This window comes from Tamandua tetradactyla, chromosome 17, assembly GCF_023851605.1.
Source record: "Tamandua tetradactyla isolate mTamTet1 chromosome 17, mTamTet1.pri, whole genome shotgun sequence".
Taxonomy (NCBI): Eukaryota; Metazoa; Chordata; class Mammalia; order Pilosa; family Myrmecophagidae; genus Tamandua; species Tamandua tetradactyla.
In genome coordinates, this window is record NC_135343.1 from 69984823 (window position 1) to 70011226 (window position 26404).

General features: G+C 39.6%; 1 protein-coding gene across 1 annotated transcript in view; it reads right to left on the reverse strand.

Moving 5' to 3' along the window:
* The window catches only part of TGFBRAP1 (transforming growth factor beta receptor associated protein 1), a 65284-nt gene that overhangs the window by 25874 nt on the left and 13006 nt on the right, over positions 1 to 26404 (reverse strand). Inside the window, exons 2-4 of the mRNA XM_077134919.1 lie at positions 16316 to 17017; positions 5207 to 5401; positions 2943 to 3097 (exon numbers count right to left, since the gene is read on the reverse strand). Of these exons, the coding sequence (XP_076991034.1) occupies positions 2943 to 3097; positions 5207 to 5401; positions 16316 to 17003 (1038 nt within the window). The 5' untranslated portion in view covers positions 17004 to 17017. The remainder of the gene's footprint in view (positions 1 to 2942; positions 3098 to 5206; positions 5402 to 16315; positions 17018 to 26404) is intronic.

Consider the following 26404-nt stretch of genomic DNA (forward strand, 5'->3'; position numbering starts at 1 on the left):
ACAGGCATCCCAAAATTAGAATAAGTAATATACTTAACTATGATGAGAGTCATACCTAATCCTTAAAAACACATATCCACATAGGAGAAGTAATTTCTAAACTGGCTTTGTCATTTTTGTCTAATATTTCTTTTAAGGTTTCTTTTAAAAACCAAAACCTTCTGCTACACAAAATATCGTGAGGTTGTCTGAACACCAGCTCAAAGTTTTGCATTATCTATTAATTTATTCCTTTCTATTTCAGTACCAGGTATGAGCAAGGTGCAAGGAATATAAAGAGGAAAGAGCCTATCTAGGAATGAAAGGAGAGAGAAAGCACGGCTTTGAGCAGTAAACTGAAAACTAATTATAGGCAGCGTGTTAAATGCTAATATATATAACTATTTATATGTTATTAAAACAAAAATTTTTTTAAAAATCCTTAGGACTGTACCACACAGTGAACCTCCAAATAAATGATGGACTATAGTTAATAGTACAGTTTTACACAAATGTTCTTTTATCAATTGCAACAGTTGTACCACACTATGCAAGGTGTTATGATAAGGTGGGATATGGGAACTCTGCATTTTATGCACGATTATTCTCTAAACCTACAACTTCTTTCGTTAAAAAGCAGCAGCAGCAGCAGCAGAGGAAGGAGCTATCCGTTCTACCTGGAGGAACCAGAAAGGCTTTGGAGAAAGCATATATAAGCAAGGGATTGAAAGTATTTTATCACATATATGGGCTCACTCCACTAACAGAAAACAGCATAATTAACAAGTAAAGAAAAAGGGGGAAGGCAGAGAAGTGTGTGGAAGTGCATGGTCTGTTCTGGAAATGGGAGGCAAGAACACACAGGGTAAAGAGCCTTGGCTTACAAGGCGCTGGTTAACGAGCCACATATCCAGTGGCAAAACTCATCTGAGCTGTCTTTGTCCATAAAATGAGAAGAATGTTAACAGTTATTACTGAGTTGTTTTGAGAATTAAAAAACAAATGTTTTAAAATGCTTCACAAAGTGCCTAACATATTTTGGGCTCAGTAACTGTCTGCTCCTATTGTACTCTACCTTTTGAGGCTGGAATGTGGAATATTTGCATGTGTGGGATTGGGACAGAAGAGGCGGTGGTGAAGGAGAGGCTAGAAAAGAGGGTTGGCCCAGAGCACGAAGAGCTTCAAGGCTGTGGACCTTTTCCTTCAGCAATGAGGTGACCACTGAAGTATTCTAAGCAAAAGATTTGGTTTATCTTTCATAAAGAGCACTCCAATAGGTAACATGGAGAAAAAACTGTAGACACACATTCGAGAGGTCATTAAAATACTTCAGGCAAAACACGAGAAGGATTTGAACACTGGCAGTAAGTACGGGAATTGCGAATAAGGGCTAAATTTGAGATCATTCTAAGGATACACTTCCAGGGCTGAAGCAACAGGGAAGAGGCAGGAGCAGGTAGAAAGGGAAAAAACTCTGAGAGATATAAAAATTGGCATACCAGATCAGAGAACAAGATGACTCCTAACATTATCTAATACTGACTGCATATCTCTACTCTAGGCTAAACAAAAAAAAGAGAGAGAGAGAAAGGAAAGAAGCGAAGAAAACCAAGACCCTCCTTAACCAAGGTTACACACGTGAAGTGTGCGAGGAGGGGGCACGCCACACCCAGAGCTATGAAAGCATGCGCTGTCCTTCTAAACATCCTACACGTGCCACAGTCATCAGCTCAGGGGGTCGGCCTGGTTTACCTCCCACCAGGGTTTGAGGGAAGAGAAGGGCAGCCCAGTGTAACCACAGCAGAGACAGGACTCAGACCCGAGGGCTTTGAGTCCAAATCCGACACCCTTCTCACCATACCATGGTGAGGTTTAAATTAATGCATGTGTAAGTGCTCAGCATTGCCACGGGCCTTGGACAAATAGTAGCTTTCTTTTTGCTTTTGCTGCCCCCTGCTGAATGTCAATATATCAATCTATTGAAACAGAAACTGCATCTTCTTTCCTCATTTATCAATATTTTACTGTATAAAAGATGCCTTCACATCCCAGAACCATAAATTATGCCTGCTATCTTCTTCAGAATCTACCCTGCACTGCATAAAACATCTGAGGCCAAAATACATTATTTTGTTCTGCAGCAATCACATAGTCACCTGTTAAATCTCATTGTTTCATAACAAAGAAGTTGTTACTTATATGGGAACTTTTAATTATCAATTTAAATTTTCATATGAAGATACACGCATAAATTAATATTATGTTTTAATTATTCTCTAGTAGATAGAGGAACCCGAACTAACCTACAAGATGATCAGATAACAATTTTAGGGAAGCTGATTTCATCAGACAGAAGAATAGTTTGCAATCATTTTAACAACTATTTTTATCATGCGAATTACTTTTAAAGTTAGTGTTGCTTAAGTGCATTAAAAGTTTTTCTCCTAGGTAAATTAATTAGATGTGTCCTTGCAGTATTAGATAGATTAAAATATAGTTAGCAGAACTTCCCGTACATAACACTAAACTTCAATTCAATTCAACTCTATGTCAACAAATATATTCTAAATAAGGAGGCAAATTATTTTTACCTCACTTCTCTGGTTTACTAAGAACTATGTCTCTGATTCTTCTCTGAAGGTTTACTGGACAAGAAAATTGATCTGAAATAAAACTTAGAATAGTAAGCCCTGGAATTAAGTCAGAAGGTTCAAGACCTGACTTCTTCACTTGTTAGTTACATAAACTTAGTTAAGCTATTCGACTACTATGAAACCTGTTTCTTCATCTGTAAAATGTAGATAAAACATCGCTTCCTTGGAGTTGTTGAGAAAATTAAATAACAGATACAGAAAGCAATCAGCCTGGCCTGGCATACAGCAAGGACAGATACAGATGAGCTAAATACAAATTTTCTCTAACGATGGCTTTATGTGACTATTCAATATTGTGAATATACAAACCTGAAATTTTTCTTTTGGAATATTCCTCCGGGCTCCCTTTGCTAAAACCAATGCCTCTTCCACCCTCCGACTTGCCAGAAGATCCTGTATTTGTTTTTCCAGAGGTAATGGAACCAAGATGTAAACTCCTCTATTTGTGGCGACAATCACTCTTCCTGTAAAGAAAGTCAACATTATTAGAGAGGAAAAATACCTACTGCCTAGAAGAAAACACTGCTTCTCTCAAACTGAATAATCATCTGATTTGTTGATCAATTTCATCATTGATTTCCCAACACAGAATTCCTGCAGAAACTATAAATCATACTCCTTCCCCTTTCTTCTTCCTATACTACCACCTGTCACAAAAGGCTTAATACTACATCTCCAAGGTACAAGGTAAGCTTTTTTGCCTTTTTTTTTTAAATTAGGAAATGCTAGTATATTTACTGTTTTTAGTAGACACAAAACATACAGTCCAATAGGACTGTGGAGATCAATCATGGAAAATTATCAGTAAGAATTATGATACATCTCATTTAAGATTTTAAAAACTCTTTTCTCTCCACGTCAGTTGATAGAATACTGAGTTATGATTCAATACTCAGTACCACGATGCAATCATATTCTATATCCTCCAAAGACCTCTGGGTCCTGATGTTGACTTACTTGTTCCCGTCAACTCCTAAGTTGACATGGAGCCCGTGGCCAACACCCATCCTCATCTGACCATGAGACCTTCCACAGACACCCACGGGAAGTCAGAGCTGCAATCCCAGACTTGCTCCACTACCCAGCTTTTAAATACAGCACTGCTCCTTTCTGGAGAAAATTTGAAGCTAAGTATTGCTTTCGAGAGGAAGAAAGGGACAAGTCTTGCTAATCCACACTGTTGGTGGAGCTTCTCCCACTCCTGTGCACCCTCCTCTCTTTTAAATTCACTGCTTCCTCTCTAATCGCAAGGCCTGGTTTACCTGAAGTTTCCCTGCTGACATCGCCACCACATCTTCCTTCCTGCTCCACGTGCCCTGGACTCTTGTCTAGGCAACATGTTTTTCATGCCACAACCAAAGTAAGTTTTCTAATACTCAATCTAGATCTGTCATCCTCTGGGTCGGTATCACCTCTTCCAGGAAGCCCCCCATTTCCATCTAGAGAGGGGATGTCACCAAGTTCTTTGCTCCCTGACACCCTCTGCCCTTCTCTACCACTAGTGTGCACAGCCCCTTACAGTTATGGCATATGTTATAATACACGTGTTAGCATCTCCAACTGGAATCTCACCCACTTAACGATGGGAACTGTGTCTTACTGAGTTTCTACCCTCAGTATCTAGCACAGCACTTGACCCAGGAAAGGCAATGTTAGGTGAACTAAAACCTTTAAACGGCAAATGCAATTCATAAATCTAGTTATATCCTGGTTTAAAGAGAGGTAAAGGCATTCTTAGGATACCAGGGAAACCTGAATATGGGTAGGCTACTGCATGACACAACAGACTTAATTTTCATTTTTCCTGGTGTGAGAATGACATTGGAGTTATGCAGGAAAATGCCCTTATTCTTCGGAGAAGCATGCTGACATATTTCAGGATTAAACATAGTGATGTCTCCAACTTATTTTCAAATGGCTCAGTAAAATGTTAACAGTTGCTGAATGGAGGCAGATGGCATATAGTGGGGTTCACGGATTTTTTTTTCAACTTTTCTGTACATTGAAAATGTTCATAATAAAATTTAGGAAAAGTAAAATAAAGCCCTTGACTGGCTTGCCATGACACACAGGATGAAGTCCCTTCCGGGACTGGTCCAGTCTGCCTTTTGGCCTCACCTCCCACCACCCCTCCACAAATGTCCTGCACCATAGCATGCTGAACTGCCCAGGGTTCCCCTTATGCAGATTTGAAGGCACTTTTCCCTCTGTCTGAAGGTTCTTTCACCACACATCTGCTTGGCTAACTCCTGCTCATCCTTAAAGGTTTGGGTTAAACACCACCTCCTCCAGAAAGCCTTCTCTGAATGCTCAAGGAAGTACTTCCTTCTCTGCTAACCCAGTGGGCTTTATTCATTGCTCTTAAGCTGCGTAGCCATTTGCTTAAACATCTACCTCCCTGCTAATCTTGAGGTCTCTGAAGCACAGAAACAGTACTACACTTCTCTGTGCTTCTCTTTGCTTAGCACAATGCCCAGTTCCTAATGGCCCCTTAATAACATTTATTGAAGAACTATCACAGAAAGCTAGATGACTACATTCTGTTACGATTCCTAAATAAACTAGTATAGTACCTTCAAAGTCCTGTAGTATGTGTCCTTCCTTGAAGGGTAGGGTCTGCTTCTGCTGTTGATCTAACATGCTATGGACCGTGATGAATTCATCATCTAGAGCTATGACGTATGGAAAGCAAACGGCTGCCCCAATCACGTTCTCTGACCAGTGTACAGGGGCACGCTGAGATATCCCAGCTACTGTTGCAAACATGCCTACAATAATAAGAGGAGAGAGTCAGTTGGGACTTCAGGTGCTTACGGTACTTTTTTTCTGTAGATGTGTTTGGATGCAGAAGACACCCCCATTAATTTTCTTATACAGTTTTACATTTCAGGAAAGGAAAAATATTGTGCTACATGTGTGAAGAACCCCATATGGGAAGATAGGAGAGAACTATCTTACACAGAATTATTCTTTATATTTACTTCCAATTAAAAATGAGTAAACTCTTTTGTTGCTCAGATGTGGCCTCTTTCTCCAGCCAACGCGACAGGCAAACTCACTGACCTCCCCCTCTCTGCATGGGACATGACTCCCAGGGGTGTGGACCTTCCTGGCAATGTGGGACAGAAATCCTGGAATGAGCTGAGACTCAGCATCAAGGGATTGAGAAAACCTTCTTGACCAAAAGGGGGTAGAGCGAAATGAGACAAAATAAAGTGTCATTGGCTGAGAGATTCCAAACAGAATCGAGAGGTTGTCCTGGAGGTTGTTCTTACGCATTAAATAGACATCAAATTGTTAGTCAAGATGTAATGGAGAAGCTGGAGGGAACTGCCTGTAAATGCAGAGCTGTGTTCCAGTAGCGATGTTTCTTGAAGATGATTGTATAATGATATAGGTTTCACAATGTGACTGTGTGATTGGGAAAACCTTGTGTCTGATGCTCCTTTTTTCTACCTTATCAACAGATGAATAAAACATACGGACTAAAAATAAATAATGGGGGAACAAAGGTTAAAATAAATTTAGTGGATTGAAATGCTAGTGATCAATGAAAGGGAGGGGTAAGGGGTATGGCATGCATGATGTTTTTTGTTTTCTTTTTATTTCTTTTTCTGAATTGATGCAAATGGTCTAAGAAGTGATCATGATGACGAATATGCAACTATGTGATGATATTGTGAATTACTGATTACATATGTAGAACAGAATGATCATATATTAAGAATGTTTGTGTTTGTTATTTTTTTAAAAAATTTAAAAATTCAAAAAAAGAGGTTAAAAATATTTTTACATATATCCACATGGAGGTTTATAAACCACATATCTTCACATTTAGGTAAATAGTTACTTGTAAACAATAAACATCACCAAAAAAAAATGTAAGACACTTCACATGGCTTCTTTCACATGCAGTCCTCCAATGGGTTTGCATCTCTAAGTCACGTTTTTTTCTTATATACTTGTTCAACAAATATCGACTGAGCACTACCTTAGGCAAGGTATGCTCCTGGGTGCTCTATTAGGGGCTCGCCATGCTCAGAGTTTAAGTCTAATTTTGGATACACATACTCTATAATACAAGGACAGAACCAATTTCACAGTTCAGGTTGGATTGCAATTAAGTGTTTGCCAATAATAATCAAATGATGGTCTAAAAAATATGACGGTCTATCTATGATGTTCATAAAGCACTGACAGCCATTTCCAGATACTGTATGCAGTCCGCCAAGGCCATTAGCAGTTATGGGGGAAAGGGGAGGTAAGAAATTAATACATGCCCTTAGCAAGTCAATCCATTCTAACTTCATTTTCAAATCAGTTGACATAAAATGCATTTAAAAGCAGCCTGCTCTTGCCTCCTAATGATTAGATGCTGCCATAGTAGACAAATGGTTTTTACTAGACACAACAGAGAAGTGAGGCGTGGTGGACAGAGAAAGAGATTGATGGGGAGAACATTTTAAGACTAAAACAACGGAAAGTACTTAAAATACACTATAGAGGCAAAATTCCTAAACTTGAAATCAATGACCCCTCTAAGTTTCCTGCAGTTACTAAGACTGAAATACACTGAACATAATCAAGCACAAACATAACTCTTTTCCTCTACATTAACTGTTTCTGAAAATAAGTGACCTGTGGCATCTCAAACAAACATGCATGTACCTTGCTGTGTGTAACAGAATTAGGATTTCACCGCAGAGCACACTGCAATTTGAATTGTTTGACCCACTTAATGTTTTAAATGTTGGCTCTGCATTTTAAGTAGCAGCAATGAAAAACTGTCAAGATGACAGATAAAAAGCCATTTGCGGGTGTGATGGTATGTCTGTATGTCTGTCTGTGACTACTAGTCAGGAGTCTGGTTGCATAATGTGAATCATTCTTTCACATTAAGTATTTCCCTGTGATCTTTTAAAGTCTTCAAATCCAATAAGAAATGGACTAACAACACAACAGAAACACATAAAATGTATATGAATTGACATCTCACAGGTGACAAAATGCAAAAATGCATGAAGAGATTCCCATATTCATTAGAAACCAGGAAAACACACAAAAAAATTTTTTTAAGTTAAAAAAAAAGGGCAGTGCAATGGTGGCTCAGTGGCAGAATTCTTGCCTGTCATGCCAGAGACCCAGGTTCGATTTCCAGAACCTGCCCATGCCAAAAATAAAAATGTAAAAAAAAATAATATTCATCCATCCATCATACTGGCTAAGTCTCAAAACTGATAATACCCAGGACTGGTACAGTCATGAATGTACACTTACACATTAATTCAGTGATTCTTTTTTTAAATCTATCCAATGGAAACACACTCTGTAAATTGATAAGCACAAGTAAGCTCACTGAAACATTTTTAAGATGAGTATAAATTGAGGGTAATACCCCCAAAGAGTATTTTATATGGCTCTATGTTATCAGGAATAGAAAAAAAGATTTTCATTTATTAAGAAAATACATACAAAAAGAACACTCATAAATTAGCATATTGCATATCTATTTAAACTCAATAAATAAATAAACCAGGTGCATACTATATAGCGAGCACTGAGTTAGGTACAGAGAAATAAACAAAAACGAGACATTCAAGGCTCTCATGCATGGTGAAGGGTTCAAGGCAAATACAAAAGTAGCTATTATCACACAAGAATTATAAACCAAATACAAATTATATACCATAAGAAAGGTATGGAAGAGGTACAAGATCATCAAATAAAAATCAGTGGTATTTCTGTAACACCAGCAACAAACTATCCAAAAAGAAAAACAATTCCATTTATCACAGCAACTAAAAGAATAAAATAAAGAACTACAAGAATAAATTTAACCAAGGATGTAAAGGACTTATGCTTAGAAAACTACAAAACACTGCTGAAAAAACTTAAAGAAGAACGAAATAAATGGAAAGACATTCTGTGTTCATGTATCGGAAGATAAAATATCGTTGAGATGTCAACACCACCCAAAGAATTTACAGATTCAACGCAACCCCATTCAAAATTCCAACAGCCTACTTTGTAGAAACGGAAAAGCTAATCATCAAATTCAAATGGAAGGACAAGTGGCCCTGAATAGCCAAAACCATCTGAAAAATAACAAAGCTGGAGGACTGACATTTCCTGATTTCAAAATGCATTACCTATGATACTGGACAAAGGACAGACACATGGAACAACAGAATAACAGAACTGAGAGTTCAGAAATAAACATTCACATCTGTGGCCAACTGATTTTGAAAAAGGTGCCAAGTCCGCCCACTGGAGAAAGAATATCTCTTCAACACATGGTGCTGGGAAAACTGGCTGTCCACACACACAGGGTGAAAATGGGCCCCCAACTCACCCCATCCATACACAATTGTTAACTCAAGATGGATCAAAGACCTAAAATGAAAAAACACAGGGGAATAGCTACAGGACCTTATATTAGGCAGTGGAGTCTTAGATTTTACACCAAAAGCACAAATAACAAAAGAGAAAATAAACAAGTTGGAATTCATCAAAATTAAAAACTTCTGGACATCAAAGGACATTATTTAAAAAGTGAAAAGAGAATTGACTGAACAGGAGAAAATATCTGGAGACTAGACATGTGATAACGGCGTATCTAGAATATAAGTTACCAGGTGCCAGATTAGGGGAAGCAGAGCTCTAATGCTTAGTGGGTACAGAGTTTCTGTCTGGGGTGATAGAAAGTTCTCAGAATGGGTGGTGGTGATGGCAGCACACCATTGTGAACGTAATTAACACCGCTGAACTGAATACTTGGAAGTCATTAAAATACGATAGTTTTCATTTATATATGTTATCATAATAAAAAAAAATTAAGTATTAAACTCTTTCTGAGTGTTAACGAGAGGTAAAATCCAGACTGTGTTGAGGCATCGGAGAAATCAGCACGCACAGAGAAGGCGGCAGTGGAGGCAAGGCAGGAAAGGGCTGGGACAGGCTGGGAGAGCGTGTAGGCTCCTGGGCTAGGGTGAATGGCACTGGTGCATGGCAAATTGGAGAGTTGTTAGGGTCACAGGAAGCAATGCTCACCCTGACAATCAGGACAAGGAGTTTGGCTTACTGTGACAGATGGGGGAGGAATGAGATCATCGGTGCGGGAGTGCGGCCGAGACAGGAAAGGACAGGTAGGGGCCACATACCTGTCCCCACCAGGAAGGAGGCCTCATCGGGGCAGGGGCACAGCAGCAGGGGCATGTAATGCACTCCCAAGGCCACCTGACTTACAGCCAGCAGGAAAGGGTGACTTCAAGACAGGCGCACAGCTTTCAACCTGGTGGGTAGGACAACTGGGCTGGCTCTAGAAAAACAACACGGAATGAGGATGCACTGCTGCTCTGGAGACAAAATTTGGGCTTCAGTGAACTGGAGCCCTTGCGGAAGAGGGGAGGCCACAGCTGAAGTGTCTCCTCAGAGGAGGTCAGCATTGTTCCTACGAGAGGATGAGCTGCTCGATGCAGGACACAAAAGGACAGAGGAACACACGGTGAAGCAAGAGGACACACTGCCGCAGGCCAGCACAAGAGGACGTGGCCCATGATCGGTAAGGGCCTTTGGTTTTCATTTTGTTCTAGAGCATGAAGTTATGCCAGGCAGGTAACATGTCAACAAGTTCAATGAAAATTTGGGAAAAACACATCGAGTGACAAAGACCTGAAAGGAAAGACTGAACAATACAGCTTGTCTCATTCTGTCCAGCAGCGGGAAAATGTCCCTGGCTCAACAGCATGGCATCCAGTCTTTGCCGTACAGTAACAAGAGGACGTAATAAAAGTTTGAATTAGCCTGCCAATTGTAACACTTGGGTATTCAAACAGCATTAAAAAATAGCCAAAGCAGAGGTGCCCTACGTACAGCCGTGAATTGCATTAAGAATTTGAAATTAAGACTGAGCTTTGATGGAGGAAACAGTGTTAGCACGTCTTCAATTCCTGTGCATTTGGGATCCGTCACCAAAAGAGAGCCCACGGGGGAGGCCAAGCCATCCGAGGGCCAGGGGACCCTGCACACTGCCTTCACCTGGGCACTCAGCCAACTGGGGGCCGGACAAGGGACAGGCGTGGGGTGACCCCAAGGACTCTACTGAATTTCAGTAAATAACCGCACGCCACAGAGCAGAGAGGCCCGGCAGTGGGGGCGACCTGAGCGTGGCCCCATGCCAGACCGGACTTCAGCTGGGGTCACGGTACAACCCCAGGTATCACACGGTGGAAAGAGGCGCAGACATAAATGTTCTTGACTTAAAAAGGGTTGGAGAGACCAAGAACAAAGGCCCCCACTAAAACAGAAAAGCGTCACTAGAATGAAGGTGCAGCACAGCCACTGGCAGGGCGGGAGCCCAGGCCAGGCAGCCCAAAGGCCCGAACAGCGCAGGACAGGGGCTGCGATTCTCCTCGGACAGCGCAGGACAGGGGCCGCGATTCTCCTTGGACAGCACAGGACAGGGGCCGCGATTCTCCTCGGACAGCGCAGGACAGGGGCCGCGATTCTCCTCGGACAGCGCAGGACAGGGGCCGCGATTCTCCTCGCCTGGAGCTCCGCTGGCTGCAGGCTGGTGTGAGTTAACTGATCGTAATGAACTGATTATATTCTTACGAGGTGGGTGGCAAAGTTTATTGTTTTTGTACTGTTGAAGGAGTACTAATGCCGGCAACTCGCAAAGTCACCAAGGTAAACGGCACACCTTTTAAAACCATTTCTTTCACTGGTGCACCCTCTCGATTTCAGCCACTCCCTTATCGGGGCTGGAGAGACGGAGAGAGTCGGGGGGGTGGGAAATGGCTAAATTATTTGCCTTTCCCCAAGAACCATTATCAAAGGAATGAGTTTTAAAAAATCATAATAATCACATTATGAAAATTTCAACAAGGTTTCACTGAAAATAATAAAATTTAAACTGGAAGAAAAAGGTAAGTGGTTTTTCATAACACTTGGTCTCAAGTGACATTCAGGCCAAAAGGTGGTAAGGAATATGAAAATAAATAGCTTTTGTGTTTTAAGGTGCTTTTCCATTCATTATAGTAATTTATTTGAACTAATAATTTCTGGAGCGGTATAATAAAAGTATTGATTACTGTCCTGTGTGTACAACCTGTAGATGGGTAATGCTAAGAGGGTTTTACAAGTGACCTTCCCGTTTACAAGCTGTCCAATAATAAGTTCAGTTTATTGAAAGTCAGCTTGGGGAAAAATGCAATCTAAACATGACTGACTATCATTTCCCTTTGAACAAAGGGATACTGGCATCAAGTTTTATTGTTTATCTGTTTGTCTCTGCTTTTACTATAAAGCCTTTATAATTGAAACATGTTGATAATGACATGAAAAGGCAAACAGACTAATGGAACAAAACAGATAATCCAGAGACAGTCCCAATGGCATAATGGGAAAATTTTGTGTACAATAAGAAAGGCAGCAGCTTAAATCAGGGAAGAAAAGACAGACTCTTCTATGAGTTTGTTGGGATAATGGGACAGTCACATAGAAACAGATACAGGTAAGTTCATCCTTAGATTCTTCACTGCAGGAAATAAAGTCATGCAAGTACTAGCAGAAGAAATGGGTGAATTTCTCTAACCCAGAAGAAAAGCAAACTTTTCTAATTATGACTCCTCAAGAAGCATTAAGTGAGAAGGTTGATACATGTGATTATATAGAAATTAAAACAAAAAAAAGCTCTGCATGGTAAAAAAAAAAAAAAAACAATAAATAAACATTTGCAACTTAAATAACAGACAAATTGGAATTTTAAGCTTTATATAAAGAAACTTTAAAAAGTGGCTAGGCTCTCCTCTCTCTCTACACCAACTTGGCAGATGAACTCACTACCCTCTCCCCCAAGTGGGACATGACTCTGGTGTGTAAATCTCCCTGGCAACATGGGACAGAACTCCTGGGATGAGCCGGGACCTGACATCATGGGATGGAGAAAGCCTTCTGGACCTAAAGAGGGGAAGAGAGAAATGAGACAAAATTCTCAGTGGCTGAGAGATTTCAAGCACAGAGAGGTTATCCTGGAGGTTATTCTTATGCATTATATAGGTATCCCTTTTCAGTTTATGGTGTACTGGAGTGGCTGGAGGGAAGTATCTGGAGGGAAGTACCTGAAACTGTTGAATTGTATTCCAGTAGCCTTCTTTCTTGAAGATGATTGTATAACTATATAGCTTTTACAATGTGACCATGTGATTGTGAAAAAAAAATTACATATACATTTATCTTCAAGGGAAATTGATACTATGAAAAGAACGCTTAAAAATCCACTTAAAGGGAGGGTCACAGTGGCTCAGCAGGCAGGAATGCTTGCCTGCCGATGCCAGAGGACCCGGGTTCGATTTCCGGTGCCTGCCCATGTTAAAAAAAAAAAAAAAAATCCACTTAAAAATAGATGAAACCTGAAATTGTAGATCTGTTACCTGTATTAAACTTTGAAATCTATTCTATAACTACTTGTTAAAATGCACTTTAAAATCTATTGCTTTTTTTGTATATATGTTACATGCCACAATAAAAAATGTTTAAAAAAAAAAGGGACCTGAGATAAGAATAAATAACTCCCATCAAAAGCAATGCAAATGGCTCTTAAATATATGAAAAAATGTACAACCTTGCTCATGATAAGAGAAATGCAAACTCAAACTACACTTAGGTACCATTTCTCTTTTAGACTGGCATAGACACAAAAAGTTGACAACATGCTCTGCTGGCAAAGCTGTGGGGAAATGGGCAGTGTCATACACTGCTTGAGGGAATATAAAATAATGGAGGGGAATTTGACGACTCTTAGCAAAACTCAAACACATTTAACCTCTGACTCAGCAATCCTACTTCCAGAAAAATTTCCCAAATATTCACTGAAAACAAAACAAAAAGATAAGTTTCCATTTTTAATTACTTAAAACTGGAAGCTACACAAATGTCCATCAACAGGGGATGGAATAAACAGCACAGTCCACCTACATAGAAGAGTACCAAGCAGCCAAACACAGAGGAGATCTCTGCATCATACTATGTAATGCTCTCTGTAATGTATTATTAAGTCAAAATTGCAAGATGAAGGAAAGTATGCTTCCATTTCCCTTAGAAAGAGGGTGGTACAGATATTCACATATTTGCTCATATTTTAAATATAACAACGAAAGGGTAAGCCATAAAAATAAAGACTACCTATGGAGGAAAGAAAGAACAGATGTCTAATACAGGATATAATCTGGACAGCTAGACTATACCCTGCTTTGTTTACCTAACTTTGGAACTTTGTAAATATTTTTACAATAAAGAATTTATTAAATAAAGTAATTTTTTTAATCCAAAGCAAAACGAAGCAAATCAACCTAAGTGCATACCCACTTGGTCGTATTATCATATAGAGGGGGACTATTCCAAACGATGTGAAAACACAATAGCCTGACTGTCCATTCTTCATGGTTATGCCGTAAGGACAAAAAGAAATGCAAGCCATCAAGCTGTTTTCAGTAGGTGCCTGGCGAGACAGAAGTGTTGGGACTGTGATTCTGCTTGGGGGGCTGGGGGACACATCCAGGGGAAGCCTGTGTTGGGGTGGCGGGGAGCTCGGCTTTTGCTGTGGTTGATGCGGGTGCCCGGCAGATGGGGTTAAGGCATGGAGCCTTGAGCTGAGTCGGTTCTATGCATACTATCTCATGATAGAGTTCATCTTTACACAATACGTATTTCCTCCATTTGTCTACCAAAAGGGCCTAGAAATGACAGACAATAAGCACGCAGATAATGGTGAACACCTTGGAGAAATGGTTGAAACCAGGTGGGTGGGCAGGGAACGAAGGCGGTGAATGTGGAATAACTTGGTATACCAGAGAGCCAGGAAGCTGCAGAGCTACAGGGTCATGCCAAACGACTCGGGGATCAACCCAAATCAACTCCCACCAGGCAAATATGGAATGAGACACCTTAAATCTGTTTAAATCCAAGAGTTTATAATGATGCTTTCAAAAAATGTACTTCTGGGAAGACGAAAGGAATCACCTTATTGAAAACTGCCCCATCCTGCCTTTCTTTACAGTTAATGAGGAAAAACAAACCAATTATTTTACCAAACAGTTAACGATGAAAAGCTTTTCTTTATAGAAGCACGCCAATCAATTCATGAAGGAGAAATAGACAGAAATATCAGCCCCGTGATTTAAAGGCAATAGTCAACAATAATTACTAATAGCTTTAAAAGAGAGCTGAGAAGACGTTCTGTAACTCCTGATAGGACACCCTACCACCTGAAGAGTAGTCTTGCCATTCCCAAAAAAACGCAAGCAACAAACAAAAACTGAATCCAGGAAAACTTCTCTAATCCTAATTATCAATTTGCAGGACACACAAAGGTCAGAGGGATCTATTTCACAATACTGTGGGGAGGAAATCATCAAAATCCAAATTATGAGAAACTATAGGTGAAACAACACAATTTCTTCAACAAAAAATTAAAGAAAAATAAAAAGAGACAGAGGAGGATCTAAAGGTAACAGATATTTGATAGAGCTATCAATCGACTGTCCAGGCCTCATTTAGAATCTGAATCAAATGAATTGAAAAATGAACACATATCTAAACATAAAAGTATACAAATATGTATTTTGAATGTCTCTGTACACATAATAACAGAAGTAGATATTAGATGATATAAAGGATTACTGTTAAATTTTTTATGTATATTATGATATTGTGGTTTTCATTATTTTTAAGTGTCTGTGATCAGTGACTGATAATGGCTAAAACCAGATGATGGATATCTTAGGTTTATTCTAAATGCTTACATATTTTCTATAATAGAATATTTTCATTAAAAATTGGAATTTTTTTTAAGAAAAAGATGATTGGGGTAAAGTTTGTTTTGTTGTACAAACAGTAAAAATAAAAAATTGTGCACTAATTCATGATGAACTCTTGCTATTAAAAATTCAAAATAACTGGGAAAACGCCCACATAAAAGACTCTCTAAAGCTGAAGAACAGCAGTGTTGAAAGGAATTCACTATTCACTGTCACCAGCACGCCTGCATTCCAGCGTGAGCCATTCACAACTACAAGAAAATGCCAAGAAGACATCGTCAGAGTTAACAGTTCCAATCCTCAGGCATGATAAAGCAGTCCACAGCACGAGCTAAAGCTGTATGCCAACAGCTAACATCCCTTTCAAGGGACTTGCCTCTCAAAACTTTTTGGTGGGATGAAGTTGCAGAAAATAAGAGGGCAAATTACAGACATAACGCTGAAATCTCCATGTCTAAAATATTGTAAGATATCCAAATCCTTTTTGGAATGAAGAAGAAACGCAATCAACTGATAAGCCCACCCACATAGCAAAATCTTACAAGGAAGCCTCAATGATTCTTACTTCTGAGGCTATTTACTTAAAGGACTTTTACCCCAAAACCATCTTCAAGGTCCATTTTAGCACAAAACAAGAGAGATCACCAGACTCTTTCTGTTCCACTCACTGCATGCTGTTTTAAGCAGACACGGGCTATGCAGGTGTTTATATCCTGCCACAAGCCTCCTCGCTGATACATAGCCTCACAGGCATCTAACCTGCACAGCTGAAATCTCACTTGCAGATTTCAGAACGAATGCACGGCGATAACCCCAAAAGAGGATATCCCCGCAGAGGCAGGAGCACTGGGGCGCACGTCTCACCCAGTCCTCCGGGGCCCGCCAGCAGGAACTCCTGTCTCCCGATGCGCTTCACGATGGGGCGCTTCTCCTCGCTGCAGTAGGGAAACAGGTCCTGCGAGACCCCCGTGTGGTAGTTCAGGATGATGTACTGCGTGGTCAGGGCCAGGCATAAGAAGTGGCCGTCGACAGCCACGGCGAAGGGCTGCTCTGGGGTGGACACTTCCTTGACAATCTGAACACGGTCCTCGTAGACGAGAAACACCTGGATGGTTCGGCGCTTGACGGAAATGATGCACACTTCCACGCAGAAGGGGTCCCCGCTCACCGGGTTCTCGTTGAGAGCGAAGGTGACCGCCCCTTTGATGCGGGCCCCTGTGGGGATGGGCTCCAGGTTCCCCGTGTCCAGCAGGGTGATGAAGCTGTCACAGAGAACCAGCAGCCTGCTGAGGGCCGACGCAGCCCTCAGCTCATTCACCGGCTTCTTAAAGCCCAGGGCTCGGTGCAGCTGTTTGGTGGCGGTGAAGGTGGCCGCCCCGGTGGGCAGGGTCTTCTCCTCCAGCAGGAAGTGGTAGATAAAGCAGTCGGTGGTGCCCACGTACAGGCTCTTCCCGCAGCACTCAACACACTCAACGCTGACGTGGTCTCTGTCGCCCATCAGCTGCTCCCGCTCCACCGCGGAGACCAACGTAAAGGCCTTGGTGTTCATCATGTCTGCGGGTGGGTCTGTGGGCAGAGAGAGAGGAAAACTCAATCTTATGAGATACTAGTGGTCGGTGAGAGGGAAGGGTAAGCGGTAGGGCATGTACGAGCTTTTTCTTTTTTATTTCTTATGCTGGAGTGATGCAAATGTTCAACAAAATGATCGTGGCAATGAATACACAATTACTGGTGATACTGTGAGCCACTGATTGTATACCACGTATGGGAATATTTGTGCGTCAAGAATGTTTATATGTTCGTATGCTAAGTTTTTTCAATAAAAATACTTGTTTAAAAATCAATCTTAGAGTACAAAGGAAAAAACTAGGAACATTTCAGGTCACATAAATATACACGCCTGTCTCAATTACAATTTGACTTAAAGAAAACCACTGAGCACTGGTTAAAAACAGGGTAGGAAAGAAAACACATCCCCACTTCATCTCCCCCCACCCTTTAAATGAGGCCCCCACTAGAGGGCATGCAAACATCTGTCTCTAATTCGAGGGTACTCTTGCTCACTTGAGATTGACCTGATGCTAAGTTTTCTTACATCACTCTTGGGAGACAGAGCTCTAAGGAGAAGATAAGTCCACCTATTCACCCACAGGCAACTCAACAGAAAGATTTTGGTAAAAAGACAAAAAACTATCCTCAGTGATCTTCCCCTGTGCTTCTAAGGCTACTAGACTTTGCATTAAATAAACAGTGGGACATAGCTCTACTTGTCCTGTTAAATCTTTCCCTCCACCCCTCTAAGGAACACTTGAGAACAGGTGTTCTCAAGTGTTTTTAATTTAAGATTTAAGAATCTTAAATTCTTTTGGATTCTTCCAAGTAAGGCATGCTTGTTGGCCCCAGTGGCATATTTGGCTCCCAGAGCAGAGTATTAAAAATGTGTCTCAAATCTCCCAAATGTTTCAGGTGGTAAGTTACAGATCAGGTAGAAGATCTGTAAGGTCACTAACAGTCAATAATCGCTCCCACTGGAGGAAAGGGCTGCCCCAACTCTTTAACCCCTGGCTTCCTACTTCTTCCAAAAATGACTTCAGCTTCATACTCTACCAAGTCAGAGGCGACAAAACCAATCAAGAGGGCCTTGCTCTGACTGCTAGGCCAGCTGAAGGCAGATGCACAGGCAGCCATCCCCAACACTGTCACGTGGAGACAACAGTCATACAGCTCTAAAGGGGACAACAAAAGACTGAGGGAAGTCAGAGGTCTGCTGACTGGGTTTGCATTCGAAAGACTTTTCCATCACTCCATGCTGTCCCAAATGGAACCGTGCTGCACCTCTAGAGTTACATTCATTCCTTAACCCTCAGAGGCATTCCAGCAAAAGCAGAAGGGCTCTTGCAACTGATCCAGAAAGATTCATGCATCAGGGAAGGAAGGAATTCGGAGCCCCTCTGGTATTTTTTAACTCAAAGATATTATAACACCACAATTTCTTGTTCGTGTCCACTGGGGCAACGACAGCCCAGATGAGATGAGCGAGAGTCCAGTGCTCTGAGTTAACAAAATCCCAGTAAAGGACAGCCCAGGTTTGGGTGTGAGATTTTTCTAATGGACATATCAGAGTTCCTTCCTTTCCCTTCACTCATTCACAACTATGTGACCCTGGGCATATCCCTGGCTTCTCTATGCCTCAGCTGCGTCATCCATAAAATGATATAATATTGGCACCTGCTTCATATGATTAAGAATTAAGTAAATTAGTTTACGTAAAATATTTAGACTATGGCACATAGAAAGCACTCCGTAAAAGCTAGTTTTTGACATTATCATTAATATTATTCTCTCCCAATCTGGTCCAGCTCCCATCCTTCTTAACGCCCCAGACACTAGGTTTTTATTTCCCAAGCCTGGGACTGTGAACCAATGTCATCTTCAGTCTGTAGAGATGGGTAATCTGTCCACCTCCGCTCCAAGCAAGATGGCAGAGTGAGAAGCTCCAGGGCTCCATCCCTCCACAGAAGCTTTAGACACCCAGGAGTGGGAGAAACATCTCCCTCAAAGCTCCAGAAAACAGGTAAAGGATAGCAGTAACATGGCAAACATTGAATTAAGAAAAAGTCCACTCAACTGACAAGTACAATGACTGAGAAGCAGAGTGGCGAAGTGTGGTGCATACATATGACAGAACACTGTGCGGCTACAGAAAGGAACAAGTCATGAGGCAGATAGCAAGGTGAATGAACCTTGGGGATATCATGTGGAGCAAAATAAGCCAGAAATAAAAGAACAAAAATCATACAGTCTCATTTAGAAAGAATGTATATATATATGAAAATTGGGGCTTGAATTGTAAGCTCTTACAGCAGTCACCTTTAGTCTGGAGCTATAAATGTTATTTCTAGATTCTGAGAGGCTGTGCTCTACATGTTTAACCTGGTTATCTCCCTGGAACTTTGGGTACCTGTGTAACACCTAAGACTCAGAGCTGGAGTTCTTCAGGTCTGAAAGTCAGCATGGCCACAAACAACAACTGTTAAAGAAACCAAAAAAGAGGTCAGAGGTAAGAAGGAAGTCAATCGGCTCAGGACTAAGATAAATCAGAATACAGGGGTAAGGAGGACACTATCTGTATTTTAGAACTTCACCTACTAAATGAGACCAAAGGAAGAGAGGTTTATTTCATCCCAAACCTAATTTTTTTGTAGCACATAATCTAATTCAACCTGTCTGGATAGATCATTTAAATAACCCAAATACAGGGAGCCCAGAATGGGTATGAGGGCTTGCAATTCTGTATAGCTTAATGTAAAGTCTGGAAATATCCCAGAGTATGTCGAGCAGATAATTAAAAAGTATTGGCAAAGTCCCTTGAGAGATGGGAGAAATATGGAACCTTAAACCTTACCACCTGAGAAAACCTGATACTGTCTCAAATATTAGGGACTCCCAAGTCAATAGGCCAAGCCTTGATCTTGAGGCTTGCTCCTGTGAAGCTTTTATCTGAAGCAGAGAAGTTACACCTACCTATAATTGTGCCTAAGAGTTACTTACAGAGGGCCTCTTCTGTTGCTCAGATGTGGCCTCTCTTTTTCTAAGGCCAACTCAGTAAGTGAAATCATTACCCTCCCCCCTACGTGGGACATGACATCCAGGAGTGAAAGTCTCCCTGGAAACGTGGGATATGAATCCTAGGGATGAGTCTAGCCCTGGCACCGTGGGATCAGCAATGCCATCCTGACCAAAAGAGGGAAAAATGTAACAAAATAAGGTATCAGTGACTGAGAGAGTTCAAATAGAGTCTAGAGGTTATTCTGGAGGTCACTCTTATGCAAGCTTCAATTAGATATTGCTAATTACCACGGACTGCCAAACCCCAATGAAAAACATTCCTGTTAACCCTAAAGAACACCTAGGACCTTGCGAGTCTACAAAAGTTTCATGCATTATGATTACTTTCCAGAAACCTACAACCTCCAAATGGGTCCCTACACCAAATAAGTTCTGAAACTCAGAGGGGCCAGCCTCTCCAGAACACACTAGTTCTATCCCTCATACCATATTAACAACAGCCCTTTCCAACATGAAAAAGTTAGATTGGCCATAGCCCAAATAACCCTGGATTAGGAGAAAGATCAAAGGAGAAGGGGGAGTTATAACAGAGAAGAAAGAATTTAACAAATGAGTATGACTGCTGCATCTTTATACTGATACTTCTTTTAGTCTCTGGTGTCTTGGAGCAGATAGAAGGAAAAACCTAAAATTGTGGAACTGTAACCCATACCAAACTCTGAAATCTGTTCTATAATGACTTGTTACAGTGTACTTTGAAATTTATTGTTTTTTTGTATATATGTTATATTTCACAATAAAAAATGTTTTTAAAAAAACAGAGGGATGAGTGAAAATATAAAGTAATATGTGCTAAAGGCCAAAATAAAAAATTTAATGCTTATTTTCTATCAAATTAAATTAAGAATATACACATTGGGTGCACAGGTAGTTCAGTGGTAGAATGCTCACTTGCCACGCACCACCACTCCCCTCCCCCAAAAAAGAAAAAGAATATACACATTATCATTTTAAAGATACTGCCCCCAGGGATAATTAAAATCCTAGTGACTGTCTTTGCAAATGCAATGTATAAACAGGAATTCTCTCTACAGAAGCAGGCAGAAACATGAACCCTCAGTATTTGTGGCCACTGTTAAAACCATCTGTTGCTTTTGGCCTCCTTCTCTTGGCATCCTGAGCTTCCCAAATCTCAGCTCACAATGACAATTCCATCTCTCCCGCTGCCCATAGGGAAGCACCAGAGATATGAAATCACCCACAACTTCAAAATATTTTTTCTGTATTCCACACTTGGAGACATTCACAACAGCCACCAAAGGCATCTGGGAGCCCCCATTTCTTTCCACAGCACATCCTGAGCCCAGCAGAGGTGATGTGGATGAGTCTGTGAACAAGCCAGAGCAGCAGCGTATTCTGATTTTACGGACCACATCTGTCCCTAAGTCAACACCAGGTCCCGATGTTCCCTAACATTTATGAGTCACCTAATTCCACTTTTATACAGGCTTTCTGGAGAATTTTTTTTAAGAGGTAACCATGCCAATTTATTTTATGAAGTCTATATAAAGTATAACTTTGCTATCCAAACCAGACAAGGATATATACAGGAAAAAGGAAAATCATTGTTAACTCGTATTTAGGAATAAATATGCAAAAATATTAAATATTAGCAAACTGAACTGACCAAAATATTTAAAAAGGTAACATACAATATGACTATATGGGGATGCAATATGGTTTAGGGTAATAAAACTGTGGTTTAATCACCACATTTACAGGTTAGAAGAGAAAAAACATACAATTATTTCTGTAGATGCAGAAAATGCATTACATAAAATTCAACATCCATTTACAACAAAACTAGTGTCATATTATTCTGATAAAGTCTATCTAAAGCAAACAAAAAACCAACTAGCAAAACTTTAAAATAACTCCTTTTCAAAAAAGAAACAAGGCAAAAGCACCTGCTACTACCATCTCTATCCAACCTTGTACAGCAGAACAGCAAAACAAGAAAAAGAAAGAACAGTTAAAAAGAATTGAAAACGAAGACAAAACTATCATCATTCACAGTGACTGAACTGTTTATGTGGAAATACACTAAAAAACTATTAGATTTAATGAGTTTATTATTATCGGTATTTTAAAAAACTAACATGCCAACTTAATTTGCATTCCTACATACAAAGAACAATTAGAAACCATAATCTTTTAAAAAAAGAGAGAAACTTATAATAGTAGTTTTTAAAAATAAGGTATGCAGAAATCTATCAAAGTTCTATGAGACCTTTATGGGGAAAATTATAAAATCTTATTGTTAGACAGTAAAAAAGATCTAAATGAAGTACATCATGTTTACAGCATAATTATATCAATTTTCTCAAAACTATGAATAAATTTAACAAAAGACATATAAGACCTTCACCTTGAAAATTAAAAAACAACGTAGAGATCAATTAAAGAAGACGTAAGGGATAAGCAAGGCATTAATAGTAAGACTCACATTAATTTTCCCTCCCTAAACTGATCTACAAATTCGACGCAATCCCAGTGATAATCCCAGCAGGCTTTTCTAAAAGTTGACAAATTAGTTTTAAAATTTTAATGGAAATGCAAAGGATCTAGAATGGCCAAAACCAAGTTGAAAATAAAGAACGAGTTGAAAGACCTAAACTTACTGATTTCAGAAATTGTTATAAAACTACAGTGACTAAAACCCAAGGACAGATAAATAGGTCAACAGAATGGAAGAGAAAGTCCAGTCAATTAAATGGGAAAGATGGTACTGGAACAACTGATAACCTTATGGGGAAAACAATGAACTCTAACCACTACTTCACACCGTAAACAAAAATTAATTTGAGATACATCACAAACTAAAATCAAAAGATAAAACTATAAAGCTTCTAGAAGAAAACACAGGAGAATAACTTCTGGACCTTGGAGCAGACAAAGATTTCTTAGGACGCAGAAAGCACAAACCATAAAAGAAAAAAAGAGATAAACTTGACTTTATCCAAACTAAAAATTGTGTTCATCCAAAGACACCATTAGGCAGATGGGTATAAGGGGGAAAAATGTACCTTCCGCAAACTATGGACTATAGTTAACAGTAATATTTTAATGCTCTTTCAACGATGATAATAAATGTACTATACCAATACTATGGGTCAGTAATGGGGGTGGGGGAGGGATAAGGGGTATGGTATTTTCATCTCTTTTCTGGAGGAATGAAAATGTTCTAAAATTGATCATGGGGTTGTATGCATGTCTACGTGATACACTGTGAGCCAGTGATTGTATACTTTGAATAGTTTGTAGGGTGTGTGAATACAGCTCAATAAAATTGCATTAAAAAAGAAAAGACACCATTTGGAAAATGTATGGGCAAGCCCTAGGCTTGGAGAAAAATTTGCAATCCATAAATTCTGCAAAGCATTTATATCCAGAATATATAAAAACTACTACAACCCAGTAATAAAAAGACAAATAAGGTTCTTTTTTTAAATGGGAAAAAGACCCGAATAAACATTTCACAAAAGAAAGTATGGGAATGGCCAATAAAAACAAGAAAAGATACTCCCCATCAATAGTCCTCAGAGAAACTTATTTAATTGATAATGAGATACCGTTTCATAACTACCAGAATGGCTAAAACGAAAAACCCTGACAACACCAAATACTGAGGAGGATTTTGAGCAATGGAAATTTCATACTTTGTTGTAGGGAGCATAAAGTGATATAATCACTGGAAAACTAGCAGTTTCTTCATCAAGTTAAACATGAACTTAGCCTGTGACCCTGCAATTCTACTGTTTCCCCCTCTCTTGGGTATATACCTCTGCCCACAAAAAAAAGATCTATGGAAGAATGCTCATAGCTGCTGTGCTGGTTTGAAATTGTTTTGTAACCCTTAAAAAAGCCAAGATATTTTAATGCAATCTTGTGGGTGCAGACCTATTGTGGGTGGGACCTTTTTGGCTAGGTCATTTCAGGTGAGATGTGATCCACTCCATTCAACGTGGGTCTTAATCCTTTACTAGAGTCCTTTATGCCAGAATAAAAGGAAAGGCCCAGAGAAGCTAAGAGGGGACCCACAGAAGCTCAGAGAAAAAGCTACTAGAACCAGAAGCTGAAAGTAGCGAAACCCAGGAGAGAAGAAGCAGCAGACACCAGCCGTGTGCCTTTCATTGTGACAGACATGTCCCAGATGCCAGCAGCTGGTCTTCAGAGTTCAGGTATCATCCTATCGACACCTTAATTAAGACATTTTCATGGCCTTAGAACTGTAAATTTTAAGTTAATAAATCCCCATTGTAAAAGCCAATCCATGTCTGTATGCTGTATTCTGGCAGCTTTGACAAACTGAAACAGCAGCCTTACTCAATAGCTACAAACAGGAAACAAACCAGTTTCATTCACTCATGTTCATTTAATTGTAGTATGCTCATACAATGAAATACTACTCAGAAATAAAGGAGAATAAACTACTGATACAGGCAACAACATGTTTGAATCTCAAAAGCATTAAGTTAAATAAAAGAAACTATACAAACACTGCATAATTTTATTTATATGACGTTCAAAATGGGCAAACTAATCTAGTGTGGTAGAAATCAGAATAAGGTTTACTTCAGAAAGGGGTGACTAAATGGAAAAGGGCACAGGGGAACTTTCTTGAGAAGTGGACATATTCTAAATTTCATTTGAGTTATTGGTCACATAGGTATATAAATCTGTCAAAATTCATCACTGTGCATGGATGTACTATGTATTTTACTGTACACAAACTGTGCCTCAATAAAAATAAATTCTTTCCTAACCGATGCTGGGAAAAAAGCAATTCCAGTCAAAATTCTAACGGTTTTTAGTTGTTTGTTTTTGGTGTGGACCTCAACAAGAAAATTCTACACTTCATATGGTAGAGGGGGCCAAGGAAAGGTATGATACTTCTGGAAAACATAAGGTGAAGGGACTCAGATAAGATGTAATATAAAGCTAGGGTAAATTAGATAATGTGGTACAGACTCAGGGAAGAACAAAAGAACATATCTGGGTGCCCAGAAATCCATGTATATGTGGAAATCTGAAATATATGACAAAGGTGGTACTGTATATCATGGGAGAGAGATACAGATACATTATTCAATAAATGGTGCTGGCACAACTGAACAGCACATAAAAGAAAAAATAGGAAATTGGATTCCTACTTTATATTGTGCATCAAAATTGAATCCAGATAAATGTGGATTTGATTTTTACTTTTTAAATATGGAAGGTATTACTTTATAACACTGAGAAGAAAATATGGAAGTATATTTATAATCTTAGGTAGGAAAGACTTTCTAAAATCAGATATGAAAAAGCACAACCCCTAGAGAAAAAGAAAGATAAAGGAATCCATGCTAACATTTAAAACTTCTGCTCTTCAAAAGACACCATAAAGAAAGTGTAAGGATAATTCAGTAAAAAAAAAAGGGGGGGTGTAGAAGAGAGAAGACCCTGATATCATATGCTTGACAAAGAACTCCTAAAGTAAGAAAATGACAAATAATTTAATAGAAAAGTGGGCAAACTACAAGAATGGGACTTTCACAGAAGAGGAAAGGTGAATGGGCAATACACATATGAAAAGATGTTTGATCTGATTAATAACATGGAATTGCAAATTACAAGTACAATGAGACCTCATTTTATAAATACGACATTGAAAAACATTTGAAGTCGATATCAGGTGTTTGCAAGAAGCTGGTAGAAGCTTCTAAACTGGTAAAACCATTTTGGAATTATCTAGTAAGCCTTGGCATTATTTGCTAAACCATGTACCCTACAGAATAAATTTTATGTACATCAAGAAAGTTCACAGTAATCTCGTTTGCCTTGGGAAAAACTGAAAACAACTCTTGTTTCCATCAACATGATGGAATAGTATACAGCAGTGAAAGAGAATGAACTACAGCTACCCATCTACATAGAAGAGTATTAAACATGATATTGATAGGGGGTGGTAGTTGCAGAACACTATATATTACATCATATTTAAGGCTTCGTAAGATTAAAAACATGAAAATCCAAATAATATTTAGGGTTTGTTCTAGTTTGCTAGCTGCCAGAATGCAATACACCAGAAACAGAATAGCTTTTAAAAAGAGGAATTTAATAAGTTGCTAGTTTACAGGTCTAAGGCCGAAAAAAATGTCCCAATTAAAACAAGTCTATAGAAATGTCCTATCTAAGGCATCCAGGGAAAGATACCTTGGTTCAAGAAGGCCGATGAAGTTCAGGGTTTCTCAAGTGGAAGGGCACAGGGCGAGCACAGTCAGAGTTTCTCTCTCATCTGGAAAGGCACATGGCAAACAAGGCGTCATCTGCTAGCTTTCT